Source organism: Chinchilla lanigera, unplaced genomic scaffold (assembly GCF_000276665.1).
Source record: "Chinchilla lanigera isolate Chin_1 unplaced genomic scaffold, ChiLan1.0 scaffold00022, whole genome shotgun sequence".
Classification (NCBI taxonomy): Eukaryota; Metazoa; Chordata; class Mammalia; order Rodentia; family Chinchillidae; genus Chinchilla; species Chinchilla lanigera.
The window spans coordinates 23,391,545-23,406,061 of NW_004955423.1; the positions used below are offsets into that span (position 1 = coordinate 23,391,545).

Here is a 14,517-nt window from a genome sequence, read left to right on the forward strand (position 1 = left end):
TTTTTGCCAATGCACCAAAAATAACTTTGTTTTAGTTTACATTCCTTTGACTGACTGTAAGGGTAAGCCTCTTTTATTTGGTGATATGCTTGGTGTTTTTTTTTTTTTCCTATAATGTCCTATTTTCAAAATTGAGCATTCCAGTAATATAGTTTCTCAGAGATTAGGATTTATTGGGAGAATGATGACTGGTTTTTTTGGAGAGGCTGCACAGCATCACACTATTATTTTTTAGTAGTAGGACCCCAAATGTCCTTTGGAAATTTCTTTCCCCTCTCAGTCCACGTGACTGTAGCGATGCTTTGCCTCTGACCACAGTGGGCGGCGTGTGACCAAGTCAAGTTTATCTAATCAGTGAATTCCCAGACTTGTGGGGAGACTACCAGGAAGAGATGTCCTCTCCCTTTTTCTTACTGAATTTGAACTTCAGAGGCTATGAGCTTGGAACTTCTGGAGTCTTTCCAATGAAGCCTGAGAAAGAAGCTAGTAAAACGTAAGGTAGGATTCAATGACAGAGAAAAGCAACACATGTCAACATAATTTGATTTCTCAAGGAACTCACTAGAAGACTGCTTGGCCTCAGGCACTTTCTGTTCCCCTTACTAATTGTTTGACTAATTTTTGCTCAAGCGTCTTTGAGCAGTTTTCTGTCTCTTGCCACCCAAAGAGACTCATTTATTTCCTGTGTCTTCCCTGTGAAGGTTCCCTAGTGGAAGCCACAACTGTACGACATTGTACGGATAGAATTAAGTCTTCCGCAACAGTTAAAAATAAAATTGGGTATGGAGCCGGTCTGTGTTGGGCACAGCTCCTATAATGAGAGCAGTATCTGAGGTGGGCTGTATGTGTGTGTGTGTGTGTATCTGTGTGTGTGCACACCTGTGTGTTCAGGGCCCACTACTGAGCACCAGACATCTGGTGAGGAGCATTCGTGACAATTCCTGGAACTCGGCCAGACTGCCTGCTTTGAAATAAAGCTCATGCAACATGTGCTTCTTCTGGGCTGGATATCTGTGTGACACGGATGGCAACATGATATCCCAGCAGCTGAAACGAGATTCTCGGAGGCGGAAGGGACACTTTAATGACTGCCCAGGCAGAGCAGTGGCTATGGGGAGGGTTGGGAAATTTCACTTGAGGCCACAATGACTCTTAGAGGTTTCTTTAGGACATCCAGGAGGCTATGCCATGAGCCCGGACATGTCGCTGCAGGTCTGGAACCTGGCTCCCTGTGGGCTGCAGCAGTCAGGCAGCTGAAATTGGGTTAGAAAGACAAAATTAAATAAAAGAAAACCAAAATAAAATAAAAGAAGACCATTGTTGTTAAGGGCTAAGTTAAATGTAACAGACGAAGAGTTCTAAACATGTCTTAGATCAGATAAAAAGTTATTTTTGAGTAATTAGGACTTGATGTGAACCTTTATTAAAGTATGAGGTGATCATTTGAAGCACAGCTTGCCCTGCATAATCTGGGACAAGATTCCCCTTCATCCAAGCTGTTCATGGAATAATACATTAGTAGGAAAAACCATGACAAAGAGTACAAAAGTCTCTAGTAGGACGTGCCTCTTTAATGTGTCCTCCAATCCTCCCTGCCTTTACTGTATGTGCCAAGTGGCCCTTGCTGCTTTCCTGTGGCAGATCAAGCCAGAGGCGTGTCAAAGTTTTGCTTTGCCCACTTCTTTCTTTTCTTCTTTTTTAAGGGCTCCACACTGTATCCTCAGTGTCTTTTATTATCTACAAATAGGAAACTTATTTGAGAGGAAACTTAAGGCACGCCTTAGCACTCTACTGCGTTCTGGAGACTAACAAGAGCTTCAGGGCTCAGTAATCTTCTCGTTGGTGGAGTTATGAGAAGATAGCGCTGGATGTGAAATCACTGAGCCATAATCAGAGAATCTACCCCTTGTCTACTCAAAGACCAGAGTTTGCCTTTACTGTCTACAGCCTGGAGATCTATAGCCTCAGTGAAGATAGTGTATAGGAAGCACCGATCTGCAAAGTGTACCATGTACCTATAAAGTAGAACTGCCCTAGGTAAGCAGTCAGAACATGTGTAAAATATAAATAAAACAACATGGAATGTGATAAAAATATTAAGTGATAGTCTCTGAGCGCTTGGTGTGCACTGGGCCGTGTGCCAAGTGTTTAACAGGCGTCATCTCCTCTTCGTAAGTTGGTTGAATGTGAACTAGATGCTTTGTCTAACTCACTGTTTTTAATTTAAAGTTCTAGAAAAACTAAAAGATCCTGAAAGCACCGTGTGGACTTGGTTAACTTGTTGATTTTCTTTAGAAAAGCGATGGAGTTTAAGAGCCAAAACCTGGAGGTGGCTGGAAGTTGACCAGAAGGCTGCCAAGTCCCTATAAGGACCGTGATTGTATTAGCCATTGTGGGCAAAGCCATTCAGCCTAGGACCTCTGTCTGTATTGCTCTTTGTGAACTCTTCTGCCGAATGTCCCATCGTCCTTTGTGGAGATAAGGTCTCGCTCGTCCTGTCTGCTTTCACATAAATGTTTTAGGAACTCTCCACAGACTGGCTGGATTGTCTTGGTGGGCTGTGAACAGATTGTGTGGGTGAAGGACAAATAGAGAAAGACTCAGAAATCAAAAAAGAGGGGAGCAAAGCCCTTTCTGTCTCTCTCTCAGAATGGAGCTTGGAGACAAAGGGAACTTCGTTAACCATGCCTCCTTTGTCATCAGAATGGAGGAGACACTTTTTAAAACCACTACTATTTTGTCTACTGTCTGGTCTGAGTTAAACCAACTGTGCAATAGCTAATCGAGGGGTTAAAATTTTCCCAGAGGCAGCCAGGCAGAATCAACTTCCCTTGATTAAGGAATCTGTTAACAGCGAGTCTAAAGCCAAGTCAGGTAGAGTATGAGGCCTGCACTGACCTGGCTGTCCATGGTAGGCAGTTTATGCTTAGATGATGGAAATTTTATCAGTGGAGAGAAATAGGAAAGAGATCCTTACGATTTGGGACTTTTGGTCAATTGAACCACATTCAGTCACTTTGCACTAAATCCTCAGAACAAGTGCTAAATGGAGATCCAAATGCCTCAACTCACCAAGAGACCTTGGGCAACTTGGTTAAGCTCTCTGTAGTTCTTTCTTAGAAATCAAAGGAGGATAATGATCTTTGGTGCCCACTTAATGGGCATTAGGTAAAGTAATGAGACTGTAAATGCTTTGAGCTCCCTGGAGATGAAGAGATAGGAAAATTTCTCTTAAGTGTTACTTAGATTTAATAAGGAAAAACGGATCAGGATAGTTTTTTGTTGTTTTTGAACCTGTCAGGGCAAACTTGTTATTCTTTTAGTACCACTCTTGGACAAGGGAGGTTGTGTGTTCTCCTAGGTAGCTTGACTTTGTAAGAGTTTAATTTTTTCAGGACAGGCCCTACAAATTTATGGTTTGGTTGGATTTCCAAAAAGGAAGTTTGAGTGTAGCCCTGGCCTATCCCTTTGCTGCATCTAGTGATGAGATGTTTTATAATGAATTGTCGGGCTAAGGAATACAACGAGTTATTACATTAAAGGTCAGGCTAGTGTTTAGGAAAGAGCTAGTCCACTATTATTTAGCTGTGTCCTAGCTTGATCGTTGTCTATTTCCTTTTGAAAATTAAATGCAGTTTGCAGGTCAAAGTAGTTGATGTGCGGCTGCAATTTTAAGGAAGACCATCGGAATGGAAAGATTTGGAAGGTAGTGGAAAAGATCTACTTGATTCTCGGTCTCTTGCTCCCCTTCACTGCCCATCCGTTGATCATCTATTCCACCTGCTTCTTCCTTTCTTGTGCCTGGTGTCACCTGATGACATCGTCTTCCCAGGATATATTGGAGTGCCTCTCTCCCAATGTGGGATGAGTACTGCCGGAGCTGCCTTCCCAGCACAGACCCTCCATCCCCTGCCTTCCCTTTGGATATTTGCAACAGGGAACCCACAATCTACTCACTCTTTAGAGAAACAGATTTTTGTTTTGGAAGAGCCTGGGAATTGGTCTCGTCCCACCTCCCACAGTGGGGTCTCCCAGCAGAGTCCTCTTCCCTGCTCCCCTTTTTGTTCTCACCGAAACAAAACATCTTCTCTTTAGATCACTCAATTTTTTAATCCAGTCAAAACCCTGCAGCAAATACACATTCTTTCCCAGCATTCAGTGGAGAACTGTCTCCCATGGCCACGCTGTCACTTCCACACACGAATCCCAGACTTTTCCCTTCGGGATAGTCCACAACATGTTTCCCTTCTGTGAGACTCCCCACTTTTCAGATAATTGAAGCTGACCGCATTTCTCTTCCTCCACTTTCTCTTCTTCAGGTGATTTACTCCCTGACTAGTTTAGGCTCCTACCCATCCTCACTAACCCTTCCTGGTGACTGGAGTTCCACTCAAGGTTAAGTTTATCTCTGCTGCCATAGCAACTGCGACCGCTTGTTGTTTCTACGTGGTGAAAAATCCATAATTCAACAATCAGCTTGTTGGTGTCCTTAGAACAAAGACATCCACACTGCTGCTCAGCTTCACGCTGAGGACACCAAGCTGTACAGCAGCCTGGACACTGAACTGGACATTTGAATGCACGGGACTCACAACCGAAGCATGGCTCATGGGTCTCTGCACTCATTTCCCTTAGGAGGAAAGCTGCGACCTAACCCAGAGAAACTGAATTCAGATGGGTTTAGGTTCAACCCCCAGGTCAGCCACTTATTAGCTGTGACCTTGAATAGGTGGTTTTCGTGTTTTTAGAGCCTCATTTTAGCCCTCTCCAAATGGAAAGAGTATTGTCCACCACTTACTTCCGTATATGAATGAAAATCAACCCAGGTAAATCCCTACTGCAGACAAAACACAAATATCAATCACACATAAATGGGGGTCCTCATGATCATTTATCATTTGTAGATGATGTTCTGAGGTGGTCAGGCTAGCAGCAGGCAAAGCTTAGCAGGGATGGTTGTTGGAAACTTGGAGTCCTTGTGGTCGATCCCTTTAAAAGAATATTACCACAGAGGGACTTAGACAATGTGACACTCTCCTGAATCTGGGCGGTTCGGTTAAAGTAGGAGGTCTCAGCCAGGAGGAATTTTGCTCCCCAAGGGATGTTTCACAATTTCTGCAGGCATTTTTTTTTTTTCCCTTGGTTTTTCTCTGATACCGGGAATCAAACTCACAAACTTGCTCTTGCCAGGCAGGCGCTGTGCCACTGAGGTAAATCCCCAGCCCCTCTGCAGACATTTTTTACTTTCAGGACTTGACAGGGAAGAGAAGAAGACACAACTGGCAACTCATGGCAGATGCTAGGGACCTGTGATGCATTCCACACTGCATGAGACAGTGCCCCAGCTCTCCGGCTCCAGATGGAATCAAGGCTGAAAAACCCCGTGGGGGCGGGGTAGGGAGCCAGGAGTATGGAGAGTATGGATGAGCATAGATGAGGAGAGATCTTAGATGTTAATCAGAGATATGAGATGGTCAGCTTAAAATCGCTAGGGATGGGCTCTCTTTGCTGGGGTGTCACTGAGAATCAAAAACACCTGTTTATGGTACCCAAGACCCACGTCTTCTAGTTCCTGGGATGGTGGGAAGCCCATTCCACGGAGGAAGAGAGCAGAACAGGGACAGAGAACAAGGACTGTGTCCTCCCCTCCCATCAGAGAGTCCTCCCTCTTCTGACAGCATCGTTAATGCAGCAGTCTATTCCAGCCTGCGTGGCCTGTGAAGCGCATGCTGGCAGCACAGTTTGGCCAAAGAAGGCAAACCGACTTTCTATAAGGCAAGGGACGTTTCCCAGCTCATTTGCCAGGAAGGAACAGAGCTGGGATTTGAGCTTAAGTTTTTCTGAGTCTAGAGATCTTGCTTCTAATTTTTCTTACATTTTTTTTTTGGATATCTATGGTGCCATAAGGAACCACGCCTGTGAAAGTAATTCCCTCGTCGTACTGTACTTGCTGTTCTCTCCTAGGACATTTCTCTCTTTTTTTAGAGGTAGTTGGGGTACATTTTAAAATACCTTTGGAAGCCGGCAATTTAAATGAAACCCTAATGAATGTGATGAATTGGTGTCCCCCTGTCAACAACTGCTGGCTTAGGGCAGTCTCTGCCCCGACTTTCATTTCTTTTGAACAATAGGCTTAGCTCTGTTGAGCTTATTTCTGTCATTCTAAAAAATAGAGGTTGGACATGATCCAAATTATTTCATTGTACTGGAATGTCTTTGTGTTGAACCAGTCTGTGAGTGGAAGGAGATGGACTGGGAGCGGGAAAGGGGTTTTTCGTTGTTGTTATTTTTCCCTAGAGGTTTTTGTTGTGATTGGACTGGCCCCGCCTTCCCAAGAGGGATTCCACTGGGGTGAGCTGAGCTCCTCTAGATGAAGTTGGTCGTGCACCGGGCTGTAGCTCGCCCTGGCTTTCGGAGCCCTTATCTGATCTCACCAGTTGTTGGAAGACAGAAAACACCCAGAACCCACTCAGACCCCAGAGAGTAACAAAAAATACAGCCAGGCCATGGTTCGTCCCTCCAGCAAATGGGAAAATGCAAGAGAGGACGACGTGCGTAGAGACTCAGCAGCCAAGGCTCCTGGCGTGTGAACTGGCCCTAATTGCAGAGCATTTCTTCACTTTCAAGACTGACTTTCATCACTGAGCACAGAATTCATAAATTCCATGGGAATCATAGCACCGCTAGGTTACGAATGTCTCACAGCTAGGACAGCACCTTAGAGCTGAGAAAACTAAAGTCCAAGATGGGTTGTGCCATTTGCCTGGTTCCCGGCACAGAAAGACAAACTCGGTGATCCAGATTCCTGCGCTAATTCACTCTGCTGAGAACCTTGTCCTCAGATTTGTAGAAGTTCAGGACAGCAGCCACTGTGGCCAGAGTGGACTCTGAATAAAGGCAGCGTGCAGAGAAAGCTGCCGCCGGGGCAGGCCCACAGGGCTTCTTCCCGTCCCGGTCCAGTGTAGTGCAGGCTGGCCTTGAACTCACAGCGACCCTCCGGCCTCACTCAGCCCGAGAGCTGTAAGGACTGCATGGGTGGGGAGCAAATGGGAAACAAAATAGGAGAGTGTCTCATCTCGGCCTTAACTGTGTGTGAAGCCTGCATGAGTGAAGAGTGTGGATGGGCCCCTGTTCTTAAGAATGCACACAGAGAACATGCGGGCCATTTCATTAACACCTTACAAACAAACACGACCAGAGAACAAAAGCAAATACCCCCTTGAAAGGGTTCGAACACCCGACACAACAGAAGGAGAGGACAGGCATGGTGCTGGCCCGGTAGATCCAACTCAGTTCTCCCAGCCGGTGTTACCCGGAAAGTACCAACGTTACAGAGAAGCACAGCGGTGCTGGGCTGGAGGAGCTGCAGGGTGCAGGAAGGTATCCGAGTCTCCAGATGCCACCAGCTTCCCCGGGGCGCGGTCCCATCCTCCCCCGACCCCTGGGGCTGGAGGGAGGTGCTATCTAGGAGGAGCAATGTGCAAGCTCAGTTGCTTCCATGGGATGGGAACCAGAGGGAGAGATGCAAAGGGTGTCCTCAGGGCTGCTACACAGGCAGCAGAGAGCGGTTTGTCATTCCCTGGGGAGGGATGAAAGGGAGCTGAGTAATAGATCTGTCGCATCACAGGGGAATTCGTAGGTGCTAGAGGTATAGAGCTCATCTAAAAAGCGAACTCAGAATGGGGGCCAGGGAGAGGTGGCTACAGAAGCAGATCAAACACACGGGTGACTAAGATGGGGAACAGGAGTTGCATTTGTTCTTGATAATCCTAATGTTGCACATTATAGTAAAAGAAATCCTCGATCATTAACTAGACGGAAGACCAGGAGCCGCCCTGCCCAAATGGGCTGAAAGGGGACGTCTGACACTGGACAAGGACGGGAAGAAGACCTGTGGGCCTGCCCCGGTGGCAGCTTTTGGTGTGCATGCTGCATTTATTGAGTCCGTTCTGGCCACAGTGGCTGCTGTCCTGAACTTCTACAAATCTGAGGACAAGGTTCTCAGCAGAGTGAATTAGCACAGGAATCTGGATCACCGAGTTTGTCTTTCTGTGCCAGGAAGCAGGCAAATGGCACAACCCATCTTGGACTTTAGTTTTCTCAGCTCTAAGGTGCTGTCCTAGCTGTGAGACGTTTGTAACCTAGTGGTGCTATGATTCCTATGGAATTTACTATTCTGCACTCTATGGTGAAAGAGCAGCATGAGAATAAGGTAGGTGCCGAAGTCCCGGCTCTGAGAAGCTCACTCTCCAGGGCTGTGTCACAGAGTAGTTCCCCAAAGTGCGCCCCTGATGTCAGTGCTGGCAAGAACCCCCTTGGGAACAGTTGCATAAAACTTGCCATTTTTCTAGCCCTGTTTGATGGTGCACACCTGTCAACCCAGCTCAGGGAAGGCTCAGGGAGGCAGAGGGTCACTGTGAGTTCGAGGCCAGCCTGCACTACAAAGCAACAGCCTGTCTCAAAAAAAAATTTTTTTTAAATAAACTTAAAAAAAATTCTCACTCCTTTTCTTTTCACTTTTCTTGTGGTGCTGGAAATTGAACCTACAGCCTTTGCCCTGAGCTACATCCCTTCTTAAACAGTTTTTATTTTGAGACAGGCTCTGGTGAAGTTGCTAAATTGCCGAGGCTGGGCTTGAACTCTTAGTCCTCCTGCCTCAGTCTCCCAGACTGTGTCTCCTTTCTTCTGACGCATAAATGACTTTTCTCTGTGCACACTGGGGTTATAGTTTAGGACAAGTTCATTTTGGGCCTCAGAGTTTAGTGTCCCTTTTCTGTATCGATTGACAAGGATCTGCGAAAATGACCGGAAGTATTGTAGGAAGCGGGCCTGGCTGGGGCAGATGTGCACCCCTGCAGCAGGAGGAGGGAAGGCCTCTTCCAGTCTCCCAGGTGCTCGTAAATGTGCATCGGCGCAGGCAGGCCACCCCCCTAACCTCTATGGTGCTTCTGTAATGATATCTAACAGGCGTTTGATAAAGCATGTTAAATACATCAAGCATAACTGAATGTTGTGTTGGCTATGATGTAATATGTCTCTCTAACGTTTTGTTTGTATGTGTAACTGGTGATTGAACCCAGGGCCCTCTTGCTGAGCTACATTCTCAGCCTCTTGTATTTTTTATTTTGAGACAGGGTCTTACTACGCTGCTAAGTTGTTTATAGGAAGGATTTGAACTTCGGATCCTCCTACCTCAGCCTCCCAGAGTGCTGGGACGACGGGGTTCACCACCACACCCAGCTCCTACAGATCTTCTGCCATAAATATGTCATGTTTGAAGGGTCTGCATGTTTCAGCTTTCCTGCTAACTGTCACCAAGAGAGAGAGGATACAGCCCTGTCTGTAGGACGTCATAACTTTGCAGGGCTCAGAGCTGTGTTTACGAATAAAGTAGAATACTGTAATAAGAACACACCAAATGCCATCATACGTGAGGAACCAAGGCTCACTTAGGACAAACGGGAACCTCAGAGCCTGGTGTGTTCTAGGCATTTAATACGTTGAACAGAGATTTGGCACTTGGGCTGGAACCTAGAACTGATAAAATGCTAAAATATGTCACTGGCATAGTGAGTCTATTTAATTTTGTTATTTCAGGTTTTTTTAAAGAACAGTTCCTAAGTATGTGAATACTAAACTAGCAAGAGAGCACAGGTGTGAAGCCCTGCCCAGGCCCCACCGTTAGCTCTGCCCTTCACCGGTGGGACAGAGCCCACCGAGCTTCCCGATGTGTGATGCAGGTGATCATAACCACCGCTTAGCAGGAGGACTGGATCCGCGGGGCCTGTGAAAGTGCTGTGCAACCCGTGTCTTCACTGTTACTTGTGTTAACATCGATAATGCTGATAAAAGCAGAGGATCTCTCATGGATAAAGAACAGCTGCCTGGTGATAAAGGATAAGTAGTAAAGGTTGGGATTTCTACTTCTGAACAGTGCAGCTGTTTCTCCTAGCGGATTTAATTTGGGGGTTTCCTGCCCCTCAAATTCCAATACAAAAATGTGCCCACAGTTTGCTTGTCCAAGAAGCGCAGCTGACTGTCCGTCTCTATCACCCCAGGCACACAGCGGCCCTCAGGGACTGCGAGGTTCCCGCTCTGCCAGCCCCGGTGCTGGCTGGTTTCTGAGCTCAGGCCCAGGAGTGAATCAGGAGACCCAGAATCCACTTTCCATAGGCGGTGCTGACTACAGCCCATCGCCCCTGTGGTCTTTTGGCTGGAAGGCAGCAAATTCCGAAGTCTAGACTGCAGCCTGGCTGACTGGTTCTGCCGGGCCGGAGCAGTGGCGTCCACAGATGGGCCGCTTGGCTTTTCTGGGGCGGCTTTTGTGTTCTCTTCCTGTGGGTTTCACGTTTGCTGTTTTGCGTATAACTAGAGCGATAGAGAAACAGCCATTGCAGACTTGTCAGGGACTGTGGTGAAAGTTAGGAATTTGATATACTCGTGTCATTTTTCCTCATATAGTATTTCTTCGCTTCAGGATGGCAAAGGTGAGCGTTCCTTTTTAAATCCACATGCGGACCCCTGGCCCCTGCACGGTCAGCGTGTCTCATGACGGGAATTTTATGTGGCAAACCTCTGGAAGGTCATTTGATGTGCGTTTTATTTTATTTTTTAAAAAAAAACACGAAACTGGCACCGATGGAGTCTAAAATGATTTCATGTTTACCCCAGACTTTCAAATACTGTGGATGGGTTTGGCTTTGTGTTCCAAAACACTCTGAATTTTTTTTTTCTTGCTTCCAGTGCCATTTAATTCCACAGGACACAAGCCAGGCCAGCGGTGTAAGCCAAGTGGGCTCTGCTCGCTGTTTGCCGTGGAGATTCTGAAAAGCACAGAGCGATTCTTCTGCCCCTCAGAGCTGTGACCTCTTTGGCACTACACAACGGAAGCTAGGGCCCAAGTATTTAAAATCCTCACCTACGATGTAAACATATAATATTTTTTAATATTTTCTTGAGTCAGAATGAATTACACAAATATTTGTTACCATTTCTGAAGCTTTGCTGTCAAAACGTCTGTCATTTATTCATAAGTTTATGTCATAGAGAACTATTTTTAAATAAGTTCTTGGCTTTTCTATGTACAGTAAAAATTACCTCGCATTCCAGTCTGTCACATGGAGCGTGTGCATGTGTGTTTGGGTGGTAGTAGTTTAGAACACAGGAATGTTCTGCCGTATTGAAATTTTTTAGCTTTCCTAGAATAGATGTTAGCATAATTAGCTACTTACTGAAAATTGCTGGCATTTCACTTACCGTACCCCAGCTGATGCACAGTGGCAGAGCTACAATAATTCCAAAAGTCGCTCCTCCAGGTCTAGGCTCACAGACAATCTCAGCTCTCCATTAACTGAGATTGAGCTGTGAATTAATATTTTGCTTAGTAATCTAGTAAGATTTAACAAGTGCGGTGGAAATGTAGGGGAATTTCATCGTCAAATAAGCGGCAGAGGCAGAACATGTTCTACTGTGACCATTATTAATTTCAGAGCAATTTCAGGCAAGGAATTGACAGACTGTGCCAGTCAATTCCTAAGCAGTAAGTCAATTTAACACCAGCCTTTTCGCTCTCTTTAGTTTGAAATTTTTGAAGCTGCCGTTCCAGGGAGCCGAAACTTAGATCCATGCTCTGGAGGATGTGAAGGGCCCTTTTCAGGAGTGGTCTTGGATGGCATCACACAGGATCGGCTCAAACAACCTTTAGTTGTCTAAAACTTCACAACTCAAGCAGAAAATGTGATCTGGCTACTTAAACTGCGCCTCCTATTCTACATGCCTCCTTTTAACCAGGATTAAGGCTTCTGAGCTTCAGAGAGGAACGAAGAATGTCTAAGGGGACTCAGTGGAACACGTTTGAAAGCTAATTTCTAAATTTAGCTGAATTCTCTTACGTTAAGAGGGATTTTCTGATAAAAATCATGGCCGTGTAAATAACACAAAAGCCTTTAATCTCCAGTTCTGTCTCCTGTATTCCTTTCCACTACCTTCTCCACCACAATGCCCGTCAAAACATTCTAAGCAACCTCTGGAATTATCCAAGGACATAAATGCCCAATGCGCCCAATGCTTCTCCATAAGGCAAGATAGATATTTCGATAGGCAAGGCTGAAACCAATCTGGGTATATACTGTTTTTTGGTTAACTTCTTATAAACACTGTTCATGCCAGGCAATGGAAATCTTCTGCACATTCTAAGTGATATGGGTATTGGATCACTTCATAGTTCAGGTGATAGTTCTGGGAGCTTATATTACTCTTTACTAAAAAATGCAGATATAGGCCAAGTAAAACTTATGCCCCTCATGAATTCTATACTTTTAAAGCAGCCACAATTAAAATCCAGATATAGGAAAAGCAATTCTTAATGCCTCTCATGAATTTCTGTGTTTTAAATCAGCCCCAGTTATTATTTGTTTAATTCACAATGGGGTCAGATGTCTTACCGCCAGGCAGCTAGAACCACTGGTGGTCCATGCATGACTATCCCACTGGGTGGCAATTTATTAATTTCATTGGTGAAAAGACGGATCAAAGTGATGAGAACCAATTGTGCCAGCAGTGATACAAGCTCTCTGCTGGGACAGCCATGTCCCGGTGCTTCAAGCCGGTGGAAGTGTGTTAAAAAAGGCTAATACTTCTGGTCACCCCAGAGTTTTTGGTAGAGCAAGGCAGAATATAAATGAAACTATAACACACAAATAATAAATCAAACATTCCTGCTTTTATAGGTACCGATGTAGTGATAGTTGATTTTTAATGGAGACTCAGTTTAAGAGTTGAATCAACCTCCCTCTAGGGCTGTAGAAGAAAAGGTCTGGTAGCAATTTTCATGTTTTTCAAGCAGTGTGTGTTGTTGTTCTGAAGCCCCTTTTGTTATCCAGATGCTGTTGTAAGAATAAAATTCCCTAAAATATTTCCAAATTCCTTGACCACTCTAGACTCATTATTTTCTACAAATTGCAGGGTTCTGCTCATTAATGCTTGTAAAGATGAATTACCCTCACCGACCAGCCTGCCCGCCACATTCCTCCCCGGTGTAGCCCAGAGCAGACTCACCTTCAAGTATCATTCTCCCTGTGAGACAGACATTCTTCCTCTCATTTAGGGGAGGCTGTTATTACGCGATGATTGAGACTTCAAAGGCTCTTCAGGGGCTGTTGCAGGCGCAGGGGTGGCGCGTCCTCACTCCCACCCGGACCTCTGTTCTTTCAGCCGCTCCCCCGGCCTGTGGCTTTGAGGACCTCCAGAGGCAACAGGGCCAGAGTAAAAGCTCCATGCCGTGGGTGGCTCCCAGATTACTCCTTTCGAGCGCTCGATGTTTGTTTGTTTTTTTTTTTTTTTGGTTTTTCTCCGGTACCGGGAACCGAACTCACGGCCTTGCACTTGCCAAGCAGGTGCTTTTGCCGCTGAGCTAAGTCCCCAGCCCCGAGTGCTCGATGTTGCAGAGCGAGGACCACGTGGAGTGGGAGCCGGGACACCGGGTGGATCTCACTGCGCTCCTGCTCGGGAGGGCTGAGACCAAGCGAAGTGGAGCTGTTGCCCTTTCTCCCCTGGTAAATGGGCCCTTTAATTTTCAGCTCTCAAATACAGACATCTGCAGAAAATGTGATTCTTGTGCCCGGGCGCAGGACCTTCTCCCCTTGCTGTCCCCTTTCCCCGTCTCCTGATGCTTGCTGTCTTCCCAGGATAAGTCCTGCAAGTAGCCACCCCAGATCTCTTTATAATAGAGGCTACCGTGCGAGCCCCTGCCTGAGCCATGTGTACTCGGGCTGCGACTCTGCACACTCCCCAGCCCCCACCACCACCATTCGCAACTGCGAGCCCGGAGCGGTCCTGTGCCCTGTCTTGAGGTAGTGCGGTGCCCAGGCACTGTACCGCTCCAGCTAGCTGCCGAAGGAATCTTTGCTGCTTGCAGTAAAGCAAAGAAATAGCACATGTGGGTCCACATGGAGACCACAGGTCCCATCAGTATGTTGTTTTAGTTTTATTTTAACTTGTCCAGAAGGCAACCGCGTCTTGTATCTCTCTCTGCCCAACATCTTAATGCCAGGTTCTGGAGGGAGTAGGGGCTAATGACTTGGTGTTGGCTCAGCTTTGAGCATGGGCGATGACAGCAGCTAGCCGGATGGTAATTTGTGTGCTGGGTAGCCGTGGGGCTGAGAGAACAGGAAGCCAGCTGGAGTTGGAGCATATTCGTCCCTAAGAAAGACGGTTGGTCATTGTTCATTTATATTTTTATTGTCACCTTGCAGTGATGACTGGAATGTTTGTCCCATTCTAGTGTATTCATTTCTCTTACATCCTAAATACCCGACTGCTGGCCTTTCTCGGCTAATGTTAGGGTAAATACAACAGTCACCTCAGTTATTATTGATTTTCCTGTAGTTATTCCTATAAATAACTATAGAGATTCCAGTATGCGTCCACTCTGCACGGCCGAGGTCCATGGGCTGCATCCCAGCATCTAACAGCGTCTAGCGCATAGTAGGTACGCAGGACAGTGAAGGCAGCGATGTG

The 14,517-nt window shown here is 46.1% G+C and overlaps 2 protein-coding genes across 3 annotated transcripts in view; both read left to right on the plus strand.

The window, feature by feature from the left end:
- LOC106148544 overlaps positions 1-11,683 on the plus strand; it is a 28,707-nt gene extending 17,024 nt beyond the window's left edge. The window contains exons 1-2 of one of the 2 annotated variants that reach the window (XR_001234090.1): positions 8,627-10,925; positions 11,578-11,683. Coding sequence is in view for 1 of the 2 variants with exons in the window: in XM_013514461.1 (XP_013369915.1) it covers positions 11,578-11,620 (43 nt within the window). In the remaining variant the exon portion in view is untranslated. Of the gene's footprint in view, positions 1-8,626; positions 10,926-11,577 lie in introns of those variants that run through there. The other variant, XM_013514461.1, reaches the window with a different exon arrangement.
- The window catches only part of Wls (wntless Wnt ligand secretion mediator), a 90,908-nt gene that overhangs the window by 17,144 nt on the left and 59,247 nt on the right, over positions 1-14,517 (plus strand). The gene's annotated exons all lie outside the window — the stretch shown is intronic.